Source organism: Cynocephalus volans, chromosome 7 (genome assembly GCF_027409185.1).
Source record: "Cynocephalus volans isolate mCynVol1 chromosome 7, mCynVol1.pri, whole genome shotgun sequence".
In the NCBI taxonomy this organism is placed as follows: Eukaryota; Metazoa; Chordata; class Mammalia; order Dermoptera; family Cynocephalidae; genus Cynocephalus; species Cynocephalus volans.
Genome location: NC_084466.1, coordinates 124,530,046 through 124,545,082, shown reverse-complemented (window position 1 = coordinate 124,545,082; position 15,037 = coordinate 124,530,046). Strand labels below are relative to the sequence as shown.

General features: G+C 41.8%; 1 protein-coding gene across 2 annotated transcripts in view; it reads right to left on the bottom strand.

Annotated features, from left to right (window-relative positions):
• Positions 1-1,496, bottom strand: part of TBC1D12 (TBC1 domain family member 12) — a 120,683-nt gene extending 119,187 nt beyond the window's left edge. For both annotated transcript variants that reach the window (XM_063102697.1, XM_063102698.1), the window contains exon 1: positions 525-1,496. In XM_063102697.1, the coding sequence (XP_062958767.1) occupies positions 525-1,456 (932 nt within the window). In that variant the 5' untranslated portion in view covers positions 1,457-1,496. The remainder of the gene's footprint in view (positions 1-524) is intronic.
• Between the last annotated feature and the right edge of the window lie 13,541 nt (positions 1,497-15,037).

Sequence of the window (15,037 nt, the reverse complement as noted above, 5' to 3'; positions counted from 1 at the left end):
CTGAAACAAATAATTAAACACTATGAAACATAACCACTTCTAATTTCATGAATTCCCGACCTATTTGAATGGGTTTAGACTCCACGCAAATAAACAGCTCTGCGAAATGACTTCCCTTTCTCTTTTACAACCACACCCGTACACACATACCGCCTCCCCCCCACCCCCCCGCATCCTTGTAGGACAATTTTTAAAAATTGGGAACGGGAAGGTTATCTGTATTTCTGGGAGAGACAACTGCAGATATGGCTCTAGCAGGCTGGCTGGCCAGACCTGAACGTACAGAAACCAGGTATGAATGGCAAGTACAGCCTCCTGCCCACAGGGCAAAAGATTCGTTCCCCACAGATCTCACAACTTCTCCTACAGAAACACAAAGCAGACCCAGTTCCTCTTCCCCGGTGACAAATCCAAGCTAAGTCCTGACCCGCGCGGGGGCCGGTACGGAGGTGGCCACCGAAGCTGCTCTCGACAAACCCCCGGCCCCGAGCCCGACCCGAGCCCCGGCGCAACCTGCGCTATACCTGGCGAAGAAGTCAGCGAAGCCGCCGCTCCGTCGAGCCCGGGCCGAGGTTCCCGCGGAGCCCTGCTCCACGGCGGGCGAGGGCACCGGCGGCCCAGCCGGGGGCAAGTGGTCGTGGGCGTTCTGGCGGTGGCTCACTTCGAACGTGTTCCGAGAGTTCAAGTGAACGTCGCAGAAGCTGAGGCTGGGCCCCACGTCCGCGCCCCTAGTCCTGTCTGCCGAGGTGGCGGGGGGCGCACCCCCCTCGGGACCGCCGGCACCGGCTCCCGGCTGCTCCAAGTCCTCGCTACTGCTGTTGCTGACGCCGCCGCTGGTCGGCCTGGTCCCCGAGCCGCTGCCCGCGCGCTCGGGATTTTCGGCGTCCGCGGCGGCCAGGCAGCAGCTCCGCAGCGGGTCCTCGAGCGGTGCGGCCCAGTCGGACGGGCTGCCCCCGCCGTCCGCGCCCTCGTTGCCAGGCTCCTCCGCGCGTAGGTGGCCGCAGGGGCGGCGGCGGTGCGACTCCCAACCGGCGGCACTGGCCAGCTCGCGAGCCTCCTCCAGGTCGCGACAGTCCTGACCGTGCAGAAAACCCGAGTCCCCGTTGGTCATGCCTCCGTACCGCGGCGCGCGGGCATCCGCCACCTCCGCACCGCGGTGCTTGGAGCCCGAGCGTGGGGCTGCCGAGGGCGGTGGGGCGTGGGCCTGGCCAGCGGGGAGCGGACAGTAGCAGAGCCCCGGCTCCAGCTTCCCCCCAGCCGCCGCGAAGTAACGCTGAAGGAGCTGCTGAGGCGGCGTATCCTCCTCCTCTTCAGCTTCCTCCCGCGCCTCCACAGCGCCGACACCGCTTGTGGGCCGTATCATCTTCCCGTCCTGGCCCACGGGCTCCGGCGCCAGCACCGGGAGCAACTTGGGGTTTCTTCCCGAGCAAGCCCCGGCATCCTCCGGACCCACCATCTGGGGGCCCGGTGACCGCCGCCCAAGGAGGCGGCGGAGAACGCCCTGGCGCAGGCCCAGCGGGAGAACAGCCCTGGGACTGGGGGCCGCGACGACGGCCGCCGCAACGTTCCCAGACCCACCCCTCCCACCCGCGAGGTCAGACAGTTGCGGGAGGGCGGGCACGCGCCTGATGTCGCGCACGCGCAAACGCCGGACCGGTCAATCCCCGACCTGGAGATTCCCCCGAACCATAGAGACGTTAGCTAGAGAGACCCAGACCGCCAATCTGGGATCGGCCATCTGGGTGGTGGAAGCTGGTTGGCACACTCCGAGAGTGACAATTCTTACAGAAGCGCGGGTATTGCTCCCTTAGCAAAAATTCACTTGACTTACTTTATTTATGGGAGTAAATTACAGGATGTTAGAGCGGGCAAGTCCTTCCAGCTCTAATTGGTCACCGGTTGACTTTACCATTTTTACATCCTTTTCTCTATCTCCATTGCCACAATCCAGAGCTTCATTGCCTCATGCCAACACTCTTCCTTTTCCACTTCATTTTCCACAGTGCTACCAAAGTTACCTTTCTTATCTAGCACCACATTTCATCACATTGTTCTGTTTAAAGACTGTGGAGTCAGCCAGAGAGGGGCTATTGAAATAACTAGCACCCTGTGATAATGAATTAAAATGGAGTGAAAACCATTGAGTGGAAAGAAGTGAGTTGCATCTAAAGTAGAAATCACAAAACGTGATAACTGATCAGAAGGCGTGATAGAAGAGAGAGGAACCAACAATTACTACAAACTATGAGACTGTAACTGTGGTTTGAAGAAATAGGAAACTGGATTGGGAAAAAAAAACTTGATTAATAGAGAAAATATATCCGGTAAAGTAAAAGACTGGAAATATCCAGCATATACTTAGAGTTCTAAAATTTGGGTTGGGGTTTAGGTTTGAAGATGCAGATTGAGGTCTTCATAATTGTAGATAGCTTAGACTAGCATAGTCTGCATAATGCAGCTAGGTGAGTCGTGAGTGACATCCCCTAGGAAGAAAGGATAAAGATGGAGGTGAGGCAGAGACCCAAAGGTGTCATTATTTCAGGATGGACAAAGAAGTTGTATTGCAAGAGATTAAAGAGGCACCCATTATGGATAAAGTGCAACAACAAATATTGTATAGACTACTCAATTAAAGCAAGGACAGAAATAGGAGAATGGAGTAGTAATTAGAGGAAGCATTATTGTCAAGCCTTTAAAAAATTTTTGTATAAAATATATGTAAACATATATACAAAAGAGTGACTGTAACCTATATATGAGTAAAATAAAATGCGTCAATAAAATAGACATCTGTGAACCTACCACCCAGTTTAAGAAATATCAAGTATCTTTTATAATGAGCATTTTTGAAGGCCATAGAGGAAGACTAAGTGGTAAGGGCATAGTTAGCAATGCATTTATTATCAAGATCTTTCAGAAGGAAGAAATGACTTCCAGGACATAGGTGGAAAAGTTCATATAGGTGTGCAGAAAATATTTGCAAATTATATATCTGATAAGGGTGTAGTATCCAGAATACATAAAAAACTTCTATAACTCAGTAACCAAAAGACAACCCAATTAAAAAAATGTGCTAAGGAATTTAATATATATTTCTCCAAAGAAGATGTGTTAATGGAAATTAAAATGTATATGAAATGATGCTCAATGTCATTAGTCATTAGGAAAATGCAAATCAAAACTATAATGAGATAGCTCTAAACATCCGCTAGGATGTTTGTAATCAAAAAGATGGAAAATAATAAGTGTTGGAGGGGATGTAGAAAAAGCAGAACCCTCATACATTACTGATAGCAATGTAAAATAGTGCTGCTGCTGTGAAAAATAGCTTGGTGGTTCCTCAATAAGTTAAACATAGAACTACCATATGACCCAGCAACTCCACTCCTAGGTGTATACCCAAAAGAATTGAAAACAGATGTTCAAACAAAAATGTTTTATACTACTTACACAATAGTGCTGTTTATAGCAGCACTATTCAGAATAATCAAAAGGTGGAAACAACCCAAGTATCCATCCCAGAAGAATGCGTAAGCAAAACGTGGTATACCCGTATGATGGAATATGACTCAGTCATAAAAAGGAATGAAGTGCTGATACATGTGGATGAATAATCTCAAAAGCGTTATGCTAAATGAAAGAAGCCAGGCACAAAATGTAACATATTATATAATTCCATTTATATGAAACATCCAGAATAGGTAAATCCATAGACATAGAAAGCAGATTGGTGATTACCAATGGCTGGGGGAAAAGAGAAATAGGGAGTGACTATCTCATAGATATGGGGTTTTCTTTTGGAGTGAAATGAAATAAATGAATATGGGGTAAACATAAATATGTTTTGGAACTAGACCAGAGGTGGTGGTTGTACAGCATTGTGAATGTACTCAATGCCACTGAATTGTGCACTTTAAAATGGTTAATTTTATGTTATGCAAAATTTATCTCAATTTTTTAAAATGTAACAACATAGGAGAAGTCTGCACATGAGGACAGTTATATGATATTAAAGATGAGAGTAGCTGAGGGAGTCTAATCTCAGTCTTTCATCATTTCAAGCTTTTACTCAGCCATAAAAAATTGTCTAAACCTCTCTGTTTAGAAAATTTATCCAGCAATTTTCTTCAAAGCTTTCTTAACTTGTTAACTTATTCCTTTCTAGCTACAACTATATTTCTCCTTCTATGAAATTGTACTATTTTAAACTCCAATTTCTCTAAATGGTTCATTTTGCTCAAAAGCAGCAAAAGTTTTATGAACCATTCTAGCCCATACAACCCTACTATTTTCTCAGTGCAGACTTCAAAACTGAAACACATTTATATTTTCTAACTTTGTAATAAAAATGTATCAAATAACAACTTATATTAGAGGTCCTTGCTATATTTTCCACCTTTCAAAAGTAAACGTTTCTGTCTTGTCTAGTAAGTAATATCATATCCTATTTTACAAAGAAAAAAGTTTACTTGCAAGGTATAGCATATCCTTTTTGTGGTCCCTCAAAAGTTTGACATTAAAAACTTTTAATACCATATTACAATACTACAGCTCTAGGCATAAACAATATATACTGGGACATTCCTATATATCAGATGAAGCTATTATATGAAAGATGATATTCTCAATCTCTATATTCTCTCTAAAATGTTAATTAACTTACTTAAAATATGGAAAATGTTGGTATACTTGGATTCTTACATTTTCTAAGAAAGTTTTACTTTCACAGAAATTCTCGAAACACATGTAATTCTATATGTATATCATCCATTCCTTTTCTTTTTTTTTTTTTTTTTTGGTAGGTGGCCAGTACAGGGATGGAACCCTGGACCTTGGTCTTATCAGCACCACACCCAAACCGACTGAGCTAATTGCCCTGCCCCCATTCCTTATTATTAATGTGTGAAATATGGTACCATGGTCCGATATTATTGATTATTTTGATACAGTTGTACTCAAGAAGAGTACCAAGGCCTCAAACATAAGGCCCTGAAGCTCCTCATATCCTTAATCCTCAACCTTGTTCTTGTTACACTGGATTCCTCAATAGCATTCAAACATATTTTCAAACATTACCTTCTGCAATGTTAAATCACCACTATCACCACCCACATCCCTTTATAGCAATGTTTCTCAAACATGGCTGCACATTAGATATACTTAGAAAGTTTTTAAAAATGCCAGTGTCTGGGCCCCATCCCAGACCAATTAAGTCATTATCTCTGGAAGAGGGACCCTGTTTTTTCAGGTATTACCATATTAACCTTTCAACCTTTCAAAAGAAACACTCTTTTGTCTCCATTTTTTTCTGCTACATCTTTAGCTGCTTCTTCTAAGTACTCTGAGCAGATTCTTCTTAATCCAAGTTTAGTGGCTCCCTATTCTCTTAAGGCTAGAGACAAAATCTTTCTCATGATGACAGGACTCTTCCTGCTTGGTCTACCTATCCAGCTGGCTCTCCCACTTCTCTTCCAAACTCTCCAAACTTCAGTCATATTGGTTGTCCTTTTGTTCTATCTATTACTCGCCTTCTGCAAGCTTTTTCTATGTATAGGATGTTCTCTCCTGGGTCTTTGTTATACTGAGTTCTACAAATTACCTAGCTAATCCTGCATAACCTTGACACTTTTGAAGAAGATTGGCTTATTATTTTGTAACATGTCCCTCAATTTTGGTTTGTCTAATGTTTCCTCATAATTACATGCAAGTTATGCATTTTTGGTAAGAATACCACAGAAGTGATGTTGCATCCTTTCCAATAGATCGTATGAAGAGGCATATAATGTTGATTTATCTCAATACTGGTGATACTAATTTGACAACTTAGTAAAGATGGTGTCTGCCAGGTTTCTGCACTGTAAATTTACTATTTTGCCCTTTCTAAGTATTTTGCGAGGAGATACTTTTATTTATTTGTTTATTTACTTGACAAAAATTGTATATACTTATCATGTACAACAGGTTGTTTTGAAATATGTATACATGAAGAGATATTTCAAGATGATATAAACATACAGGATCTGTTTCTCCTCAAACTTTTTATGCTTGAAACATTTATTACTACAATATTTGCTAAATGGCATCTATCGCCATCATTCCTTCTACATTTATTTGGAATTCTGTAGTAAGGAAGAGCTTTCCCTTCTTCCCCATTTATTTATTTATTTATTCTTTCATTTCTTTGTTCAATCATTTATTTGTATCACTGCACATTTATATTCTCATTCTATGTGTTATAAAATACAATGCTATTATTTTATTGTCAAACTGACCTGTATTTGGTCATTGAGACCCCCCAAAGTTGATTCCTTTGTCTTTTTTGATAGGTTCCCATTATTTGTGAACAAATTTCTTACTTTTACCTTTTTTTTTTTTTTTTTTTTTTTTTTTTTTTTACTGTGGCACCACAGGGTGTTCCAGTTTATTTCTGCTGTATTTTCCCTGCCTCAGCGTTGGAAAGAACCATTTTCCCAAAGAACCCTGATTCCTTCCATAGAAAAATGGGTATTTTAAAATTAAGATCTGGGCACTAGAAATGCTCATTGATTCTGGAGTCTCATTGCTTCTAAGCCTCTCAGCAGACAGAGGTAAGAAGCATATGTACAAAACATATGTACAGAGATACACACAGACAGACACATCTGTATCTATTTCTATATCTGTCTGTGTATGTACATATGTCTGTGGGGTGGGGGGAAAGAGAGAGAGAAAGTTTATACTGATAGCTCTAATTCCAAGCCAATACCACAGAGTTCATAGTTCATTGTAGCCTTCGTCCTTTTCTTTTCTGTACTCCTTTCTTAAACATGTCTTATGTTTATTTCTTTGTTGTTGGTGGTGGTCATGGTAGTAGCTGGCTGGTAAGGGGATCAGAATTCTTGACCTTGGTGTTATCAGCACCATGCTCTAACCAAGTGAGCTAACTGGCCAGCCCTTAAACATACATTTTATAGGCTTTTGATATACATTGTCAAATTGCCGTCCAGAAAGGTTATACAATTTTACATTCCCTTCCAGCACTGTATGAAAACACCCATTTACCTGAATCCTCACCAAAGATGGATTATACAGCTTTTTTAAACTTCCCAATTTTATATTAGTAAAACTTTTCTTTGCTACTTTAAATTATCTTTCTTTGGAAGGAACAGATGGTGGTTTACTTTGCTCAATGTGTGACAGGACTGGCTCTCATTTCAGGCGTACACTGTGTGCACCCGGAGTCAAGAGCACAGTGTAGGAGCAATCCAGTTCAGCACGTGGAAGAATGGTATTCCATGAGCTGTGCCATCACTTCAGATAAAGAAAACATAACTGTGGCTGCAGAGATCTCCTTGGGTCACTTTAAACAGAGATCTTCTTGGGTCACTTTAAGAGAACTGCAGATCCTTGGTGAAATACCTTTCAATAAATCTCTACATGATGAGCTGAGTGCAAAAACCACAGAACTAAGACACTGTCATCTTTATGAAAGATGAGGAGTACCATTCTTTGCCTATTGTCATTGGAAGCAATATTGGTGGCCTTACGGTTTTGATCTTGATTATAGTCATCCTGCTGAAGTGCATCTTTTTAAAAAGAAAATATCAACAACTGAACTTGGAGAGCTTAAGGAAGTCCCAGCTGAAATCAGAAAATCTGCTCACAGAAGAAAATTTGGATCTGCTTCCTCATTCATTGGGAGAGAATATCAACCAATCCTCAAAATTCTAGAGACTTTGGCATCTTACTGATTACTCTTTCTTTTAAGATGATCCAGAATAGCATTGAACAAGTTCTTTACAGAATGTTTATTTTTAAGCATACATTGTCCCCAAAATGTGTGTGCATTGTACAAAAAATGACCTTGAGAAATGTTTGGTATTAAACTGTTTCTTCTGAAAGTAGATAAATGGCTTTGTTTGACTATTAATGAAGTGTAACCTCTCCCTACTCTCTACCCCAACATTACTTAGCCATGCATATTTCTCCTTCTGAAACTAAGACAGAACTTTGTCTGTTCTAACCAGCTTCTGGTCCACTTTAGTGACTGGATAATCCTAAGAAATATTTGAGAATTGAAAGTGGACCTTGGAGAAGTCTACAAACTATGGGCTAAATGGTAATGTTACAGTACTTTAAATGCTTAGGGAAAGACAACAGAAATCTTCATTAGGAGATTGTGATTATCTTTAATATGTAACTGTGTTGTGAATTCCTAAAGGGGATATAGTCAACTGGCTCTGAATCTAGGATGCTGGGGTAGCATATAACGTTGGAGAATATAACCCTTGCTCACAATGGGTTTGTGAAGGAGAAAAGGGGTTTAAGAGAAAAGGAATTAAATAGAAGAATCAGGGATACTCTAATGGAGAGCCATGGGGATGAGGTAACCATATAACAGAAAACCTCTGATAACTGTAGCTATTCTGGAGACCCATTTAGCATGACTTAGTCAAATTAAGTGCATGCATAACCTATGGCCCAGCAATTCCACTCCTGGTTATATCCTTCCAAGGAATTTTTTCATAGGTCCCTAAGAGGACATGTTGGAAGACGTTCATTAAAGTATGTAAGTGTTGTTGTTGCTGTTTGAGATGGAAAGGGATTGGAGACTATCCAGAATTGGAGTAAATATGTAACACACAGTAGCTTGAATGGATATTAAAAATATAGTGCCAAGTGAAAAATGTAAGAATAGGACTAATAATACAATATCATTTAGATAAATTAAGAATATACATACACTCATACAATCATGTTTTCATAAGAACACGAATAAAAACATCTGTATTAAATGTATTAAAGTGGTTGCCAATGGAAGAGAATAGAAAGGAGTTGCTGATAGGAGATAAAATCGAATATGCAGATAGATTTTTTTAAGTAAAGCAATGGAGGGTCTTTGCATGGATGAATGATAATTATGCATCGGGAACTGAGGAAGTTGTTAACTCAGCTCTGAATTCAAGGTGAAATAAAGAAAGTAAGGAAAGAGAGAGAGAAAGAGAAAGAGAGAAGAAAACCCTGATGAGTAGATAAGCCAGTGGTGCCTTTGATCACAGGGCTTTGCACGTGCTATTCCATCAGTGAGAAATAAACACACACACGCACATGCACAGAGAATTAACTCACAGTAAATTTCCTTCAGATCTCAGTTCAGTCATCATTTCTTCAGGAAATTCTTTCATGGTCTCCCTGACCAGGCCATTTTTCCCTATTATGACATGTCATAATGCTATATACTCTCTCCTTTTGGGCACTAATCTTAACTAAAAAATTTTTTAATTTTACATCTATTAGTGTGGCTCTTTGATTAACATCTGCTTCCCATTAATAGACCATAAGGGCAGAAATGGTATCTTTCTTTTTCTCAGCCCCTGACACAGCGGTTGATATAGAATAAGTGGTCAATTAATAACTGTCGAATAGGCAAGAGCTCAGGGGAAGAGGAGGAGAGACTCATGGAGTGCATGAAGGTGGGCGAAGCCACAATGAGAGAAAGAAAAAACTGTTTTGACTGTTTTGTGCCACAGCCGCTTTAAGGCTGCAGCTGCTAAGCGCATGGAGCAGGAGCCAGCAAAGGCCGCAGCTGTGCCCTTCTGGTGAAGTTGCTTGGTGGCGTCAGAGGAGAAGAGGGCCTTGGTAGGCCCCCAGGCTAGCAGTACCCCCAACAGGGTTCCCGTGGACCCATATAGGACCAAGGAGCCACAACAACTGAAAAAAGGAGCCTCTCCGTGGCTGGCAAGTCATTGCAAGGGACTGGAACACGGCCCATCCCACGGGAAGTGTTTGGAACACAGGCAATGGTAGAGACAGGCCCACTGGGAGAACACTGGGGCACAGCAAGGACAGATGATCTGCACCCCAGTCAGTGCAGGACCACTCAGAGGAGACTGGTCAGTAATATAGAATTGCATGGGGTGCAGTTTGATGAAAAGACTCAGGCCCAGACCAGTGTTTCTACACAACACAGGTGCATCAGACTTCATCAGATTTGGAAGTACCTATAAACACAACTAGTAAAACCTGAGCTGCACAAAAAGCCTTCCCTAGGGAAACAGCAGCAAAGCAGCAATTCAGCTCAACCACAGAGCTCAAGTACTGGTGCCCACAGGAAGTTCCCCCATTTTAGAAGTACACAAAGGACAACAAATTAGTTCCAGTGCAGAGTTTAATTGGTGGGAACAGCAAATAATCCAACACAGAACTGAAAGAAAAAACAAAGTACCCACAACCAGAGACAAAGTTTGATAACTAGTAAAGGTCTCATTTCACCAAAGAACACCTATAACACCTAGAAGGACCAAAAGTCCCCTGGGCTACCAAGCCAGAAAGGCGGGAGGGCCAGGGTCTTCAGCCATGTCCCCTGACACCCAGAACCAGTCCCGAGGATGGGGTCCTCAGGCCTCAGCCATCCCCCCCCACAAGTGCAACCACCCCAGTGATGAACACCAACCCACAGCAGGAAAAGCCCCAGGTTCTCCTAAGCCAGGGCAGTGGGGGGCAGAGGGCCTCATCCACCCCCACCCCCGCATGAGCAGCCCAGCAACAACCACCTAGCTGCCACAGGAGGCGTCCTGGGCTCTCCCGAGCTGGGCTAGCGGGGGGCCAAGGGCCTCATCCATGTCCCCCCTGCATGAGCAACCAGCCCAGCGATGACCACTGAGCTGCCACAGGAGGTGCCCCAGGTTCTCCCAAGCTGGGGTGGTGGGGGGTTGAGGGTCTTGAGCATGCCCCCCCCCACACACTCTGTTGGCCCAGTGATGATCAGCAAACCTCAGCAAGAAGGGCCCCGGGTTCCTGAGCTGGTGTTGTGGGGGGCTGAGGGCCACTGCCACACCCCCTTGATATCTGCACCCCGCCCAGCAATAACCAAGCCATGGCTGGAAGCCCACCGGTCTCCCCTGTGGGAATGTGGGGGATGCTGCAGGCCTCAATCCCACCCTTCCTCTTTCCATCCCATTTCCTTCCCCTTTCCCTTCTCCCTCTCCCTCCCAACTGCTTTACAACAACATTACAGAATGTAAAAAGAAATTAATAAAATTTTTAAAGTTATTATTGAATAAACATGTTAAGAAAAGGATAAATGAATGAACTGAGAAGGATAAAGACAGGAAAATGGAAAGGCTATGCAAATAGCCTCACAGAAGGTCTTGAAAGTATCAGCCAGAAATAAGGAGGGGATGAGTCCCAGGTTTAGCACACATTTTGTGTGTCAGGTACTTTATGTACATTATCTCACCTACAGGTGGACATTATTATCTTCATCTCAGAAATGAGTGTAAACCAAGTCTTTCTGACCTCAGTGTTCATGCTTTGCCATAAACCATTTAGGATGCAGGGATTGAGAAAAGTAGAAAAGGGAGAAAATTCACCAGGAATGTTGACTAGGAGGGAAAGGAAAGAAGTGAGAGAGAAAACAAAGGTTTAATTGTAGGCAGAATATTGGCTAAACTGAAAAGGGAGATGGTTAACCAAATAGTACTTTTGACCTAAAGCCAAAAGTAAATTTACAGGAAATAGCTCACCCTTGGGATGATGAGTAAGAATAGGCTGGACTGATATTATATAGCATAATCCTGAGATTTAAAATCTAGATGCATGGGTCTCTCACTTAAGTGCAGTTAGGGACTAACAAGGCTGATACACATTAGACAACAGGAAGTAGTAGAATCTGTGAGGAACTAAAGAGGGCATACTGAGTGTATACTCCATCTAAAGGCATTCAAAAATCAATTTAAAATATCACACACACAATGTTTGAACCAAACAATTCCACTGGCAGAATTTGGTCCATGGTCCTCCAGTTTGTGCCCATATGACTGCTTTAAATTTTAGAGAAAAGAACTGACATGTCAAAGAAATAGGTAACAGAAAACACCCAGAAGAAAAATAGTGCCTGAAATCTGCAGCAATCCAATGGGGATACATAGTTCTATATTTAGGATTTATGTTAATTAATTAGTTAAATTTAATTCAACAAATGAGTTAATATTTATTGATTCTTACTACGTATAAAGTACTGACCTAGGTGTTGGGGGTTACAGACAAAATAAATCATTATCTCTGTACTTTGGTATTTAGTTCTCAGTCTAGGTCCTACTAAGTCTTATGAATGGGCAGTCATACAGGGTACAAAGTAACCTTTCTCATCTCCTCAGCAGAAACCAGTCCCTCATGCTGTCCTCAATTTAAATCTCACCATCAAGTGCCTTTCGCTTTAAACCTATCTTAGCCCTGTGATGTTCTGTATTCTAAAATTGGCTCTTATCTCTCACATTTCTTTAGTGATAGGAAAATAATTTTTGTTTGAATTTCAGTGCCTCCCCACGTCCCACTAAAGATGCTCAATAAATTTTCACTGAACCCAATTCAGGTGGTTTTAAAATATTTCCACAATTCTTTGATAGTCTTCACTTTTTAAGGGTAAGTCTAATTCCCCTACCATTGAGTGTGGTCTGGATTAAGTGACTCACTTTTAACAAATAGAATAGCAGAAATGATGACTTCTAAGACAAAGTCTTAAAAAACATTAGAGCATTCCCCTTTCTCTTGGATAATGTACTCTAGGGGAAGCCAGCTGCTTTGTCATGAAGACACCCAGTCAGTCCTATGGAGAGCATTGACCAACATCTAGACTGCAACTCCTAGGACCAGAACAATCCTGCTAAGCCACTCCTAAAATCCAGACCCACAGAAACTGTGTAAAACAATAAATGTTTAAGTCGCTAAGTTTTAGGGTAATTTGTTAAGCAGCAATAGATAGCTCATATACCTACTGGAACTGACACACTATAGTATTATAATAAGCTTAAAGCCTAGCTGTTTTGGAGCCTGTCTCCAAACTGTTCATCTCTTCCTCCACCTTCCATTTGGCCACCTCCAGAAACCAACAATTCCCTTTTTTTTCTAGAGGTTCAAAAGTCCTAAATAGTATATTAAAAAGTTCTTTTGCTTTTAATGAGCTCAAGAAAGAAATTCTTTCTGGACAGATCTTTATCTTCTTTCTGATGACAGATGTTAGAGGAGATATTTTGGATCACCCAGACCTCTCATCAGTCTCACAGATAGCCACTTATTTTGCTTATGTATCCACTTATTTGCCCAAGTGGATTTTAAATACTATCAGCAGCATCAGCTTGGAAAATGAAGTGAAGCAATCAGAAACATAAATGCCACCCAGGCAGGTCTTTGGAGTGTATGTGGATACACCCATGAGCAGAAGCATTTCCAAACTTGGAACTAGAGGAAGGACTTGAGCTTTGGTGATAGGAGGAGTAGAGAATATTAGAATAAGAAGGGGTGGCATTGTGAGTGGTGTGAGAATAATATACATGATACCTTAGATGTTAGTTACATTCTATAGTCTCTTCCCCACTCAGCTATACTTCCCAGCAGCTTTAGAATAGAGGCCTAGAGACAATACATCCTTGTTTTACAGAACATTTTTTTTCACAGAGAGCTCCTAGCAGAGTCTGGTACAGAGAGGAGGGTGAGGAACTATTGCTGCCTAAGGGATTATCAGAAACTGTACATGACTTTGGAATCTACTTCCCCTTCCCTAGGGATTTTAAAAAACAGTGAATAAAAGAAAGAATGGCTCTGAACAGCCAAAGGAAGTAAACAAAGAGGAAATGTCATATCTTGGTTTAATTTATCAACAAAAATCTTAAATAGAAAAGAAAGTATCTCACAACTCTATGAAAATCCTTCTTTATTTTGCTCTCATATTTCAAATTAGGAAAAGAACATAAGGTATTTGGTCCCTTTTGCTGAAAATCTACTCCCACTGGTGGGACTGGCATGTTGTTACATTTCACATCTGGTGTAAACACAGACTTTGCTATACTATAACATCTAATCCTCTGATTGATTAATTAAATAAAAATAAATTAACAAAATGGAGCTAATATTTATCTCATAAGGTAATTGAGGATAAAATGAAATAATTTAGGGAAACATAAAAGGTACATAAATAAGTAATGGCTGTCTTAAGCTGGGGGTCCCTGAATTTGACCCCAAGTCAAAGTGTTATGGGTTAAATTGTGTCCTTCCCCCCTCAAAAGATACATTGAAATACTGACATCGTCCGGTACCTGTGAATGTGTTCTTATTTCGAAATAGGGTCTTTGCATATGTAATTAAGTAGAGAGGAGATCTTTAGGGTAGGTCCTTATTCCAACATGACTGGTGTTCTTACAAGAGGAAAAGACAGCCATGTGAAGACAGAGACACAGGGAGAATGCTATATAAAGATGGAGGCAGAGATTGGAGTGATGCATTTATAAGCCAAAGAATGCCAAAGATTGTCAGCTATTACCAGCAGTGAAGACAGAAGCATGGAACAGACTCCTTAGAACCCTAAAAAGGCCAACTGTGCTAACACCTTGTCATACTTCTCTAGCTTCCAGAACTGTGAGAAAATAAATTTCTGTCACTTTAAACCACCTGATTTGTGCTACTTTGTTATGGCAGCCCTAGGAAACAAACACACAAAGATTTGAGTTCAAGTGGTTTATTTTGAAAGTGAGTCCAGGAACCACAGAGAGCAGGATGGGGAAGTGAGGCTGGGAAGAGAAGGACACTAACAGAGTGTGCTGATGAATGGGTTATCTCTGTAGATGGGACTCAATCCTTTTGTGGACCTTTGGGAGATGATGTGGGAGAGGCCTCAGAGTTGTCCTAGCTCTAAGGAGAGTGAACATTGATATATTTATTGATATAAATATTGGTGCATTAGTTTTCTATGGCTGCTGTAACAAATTACCCTAAACTTGGTGCCTTAAAACAACAGAAATTTATTCTCTTACGGTTCTAGAGGCCAGGAAGTACGAAATCAGTATCACTTGGCCAAGCTCCAGGGGAGAATTGGTTCCTTACTTCTTCCCTCTTCTGCTGGTTGCTGGCATTCCTTGTGTCTGCATCACCCCAATCTCTGCCTCTATGGCCACAGTGCCTTCTCTTCCGTCTGTGTGAAATCTCCCCTTGCCTATCTCTTATGTGATTGCATTTACGAAATGTGTCCTATCTCTTATAAGGACACATGTGATTGTCCACCTGC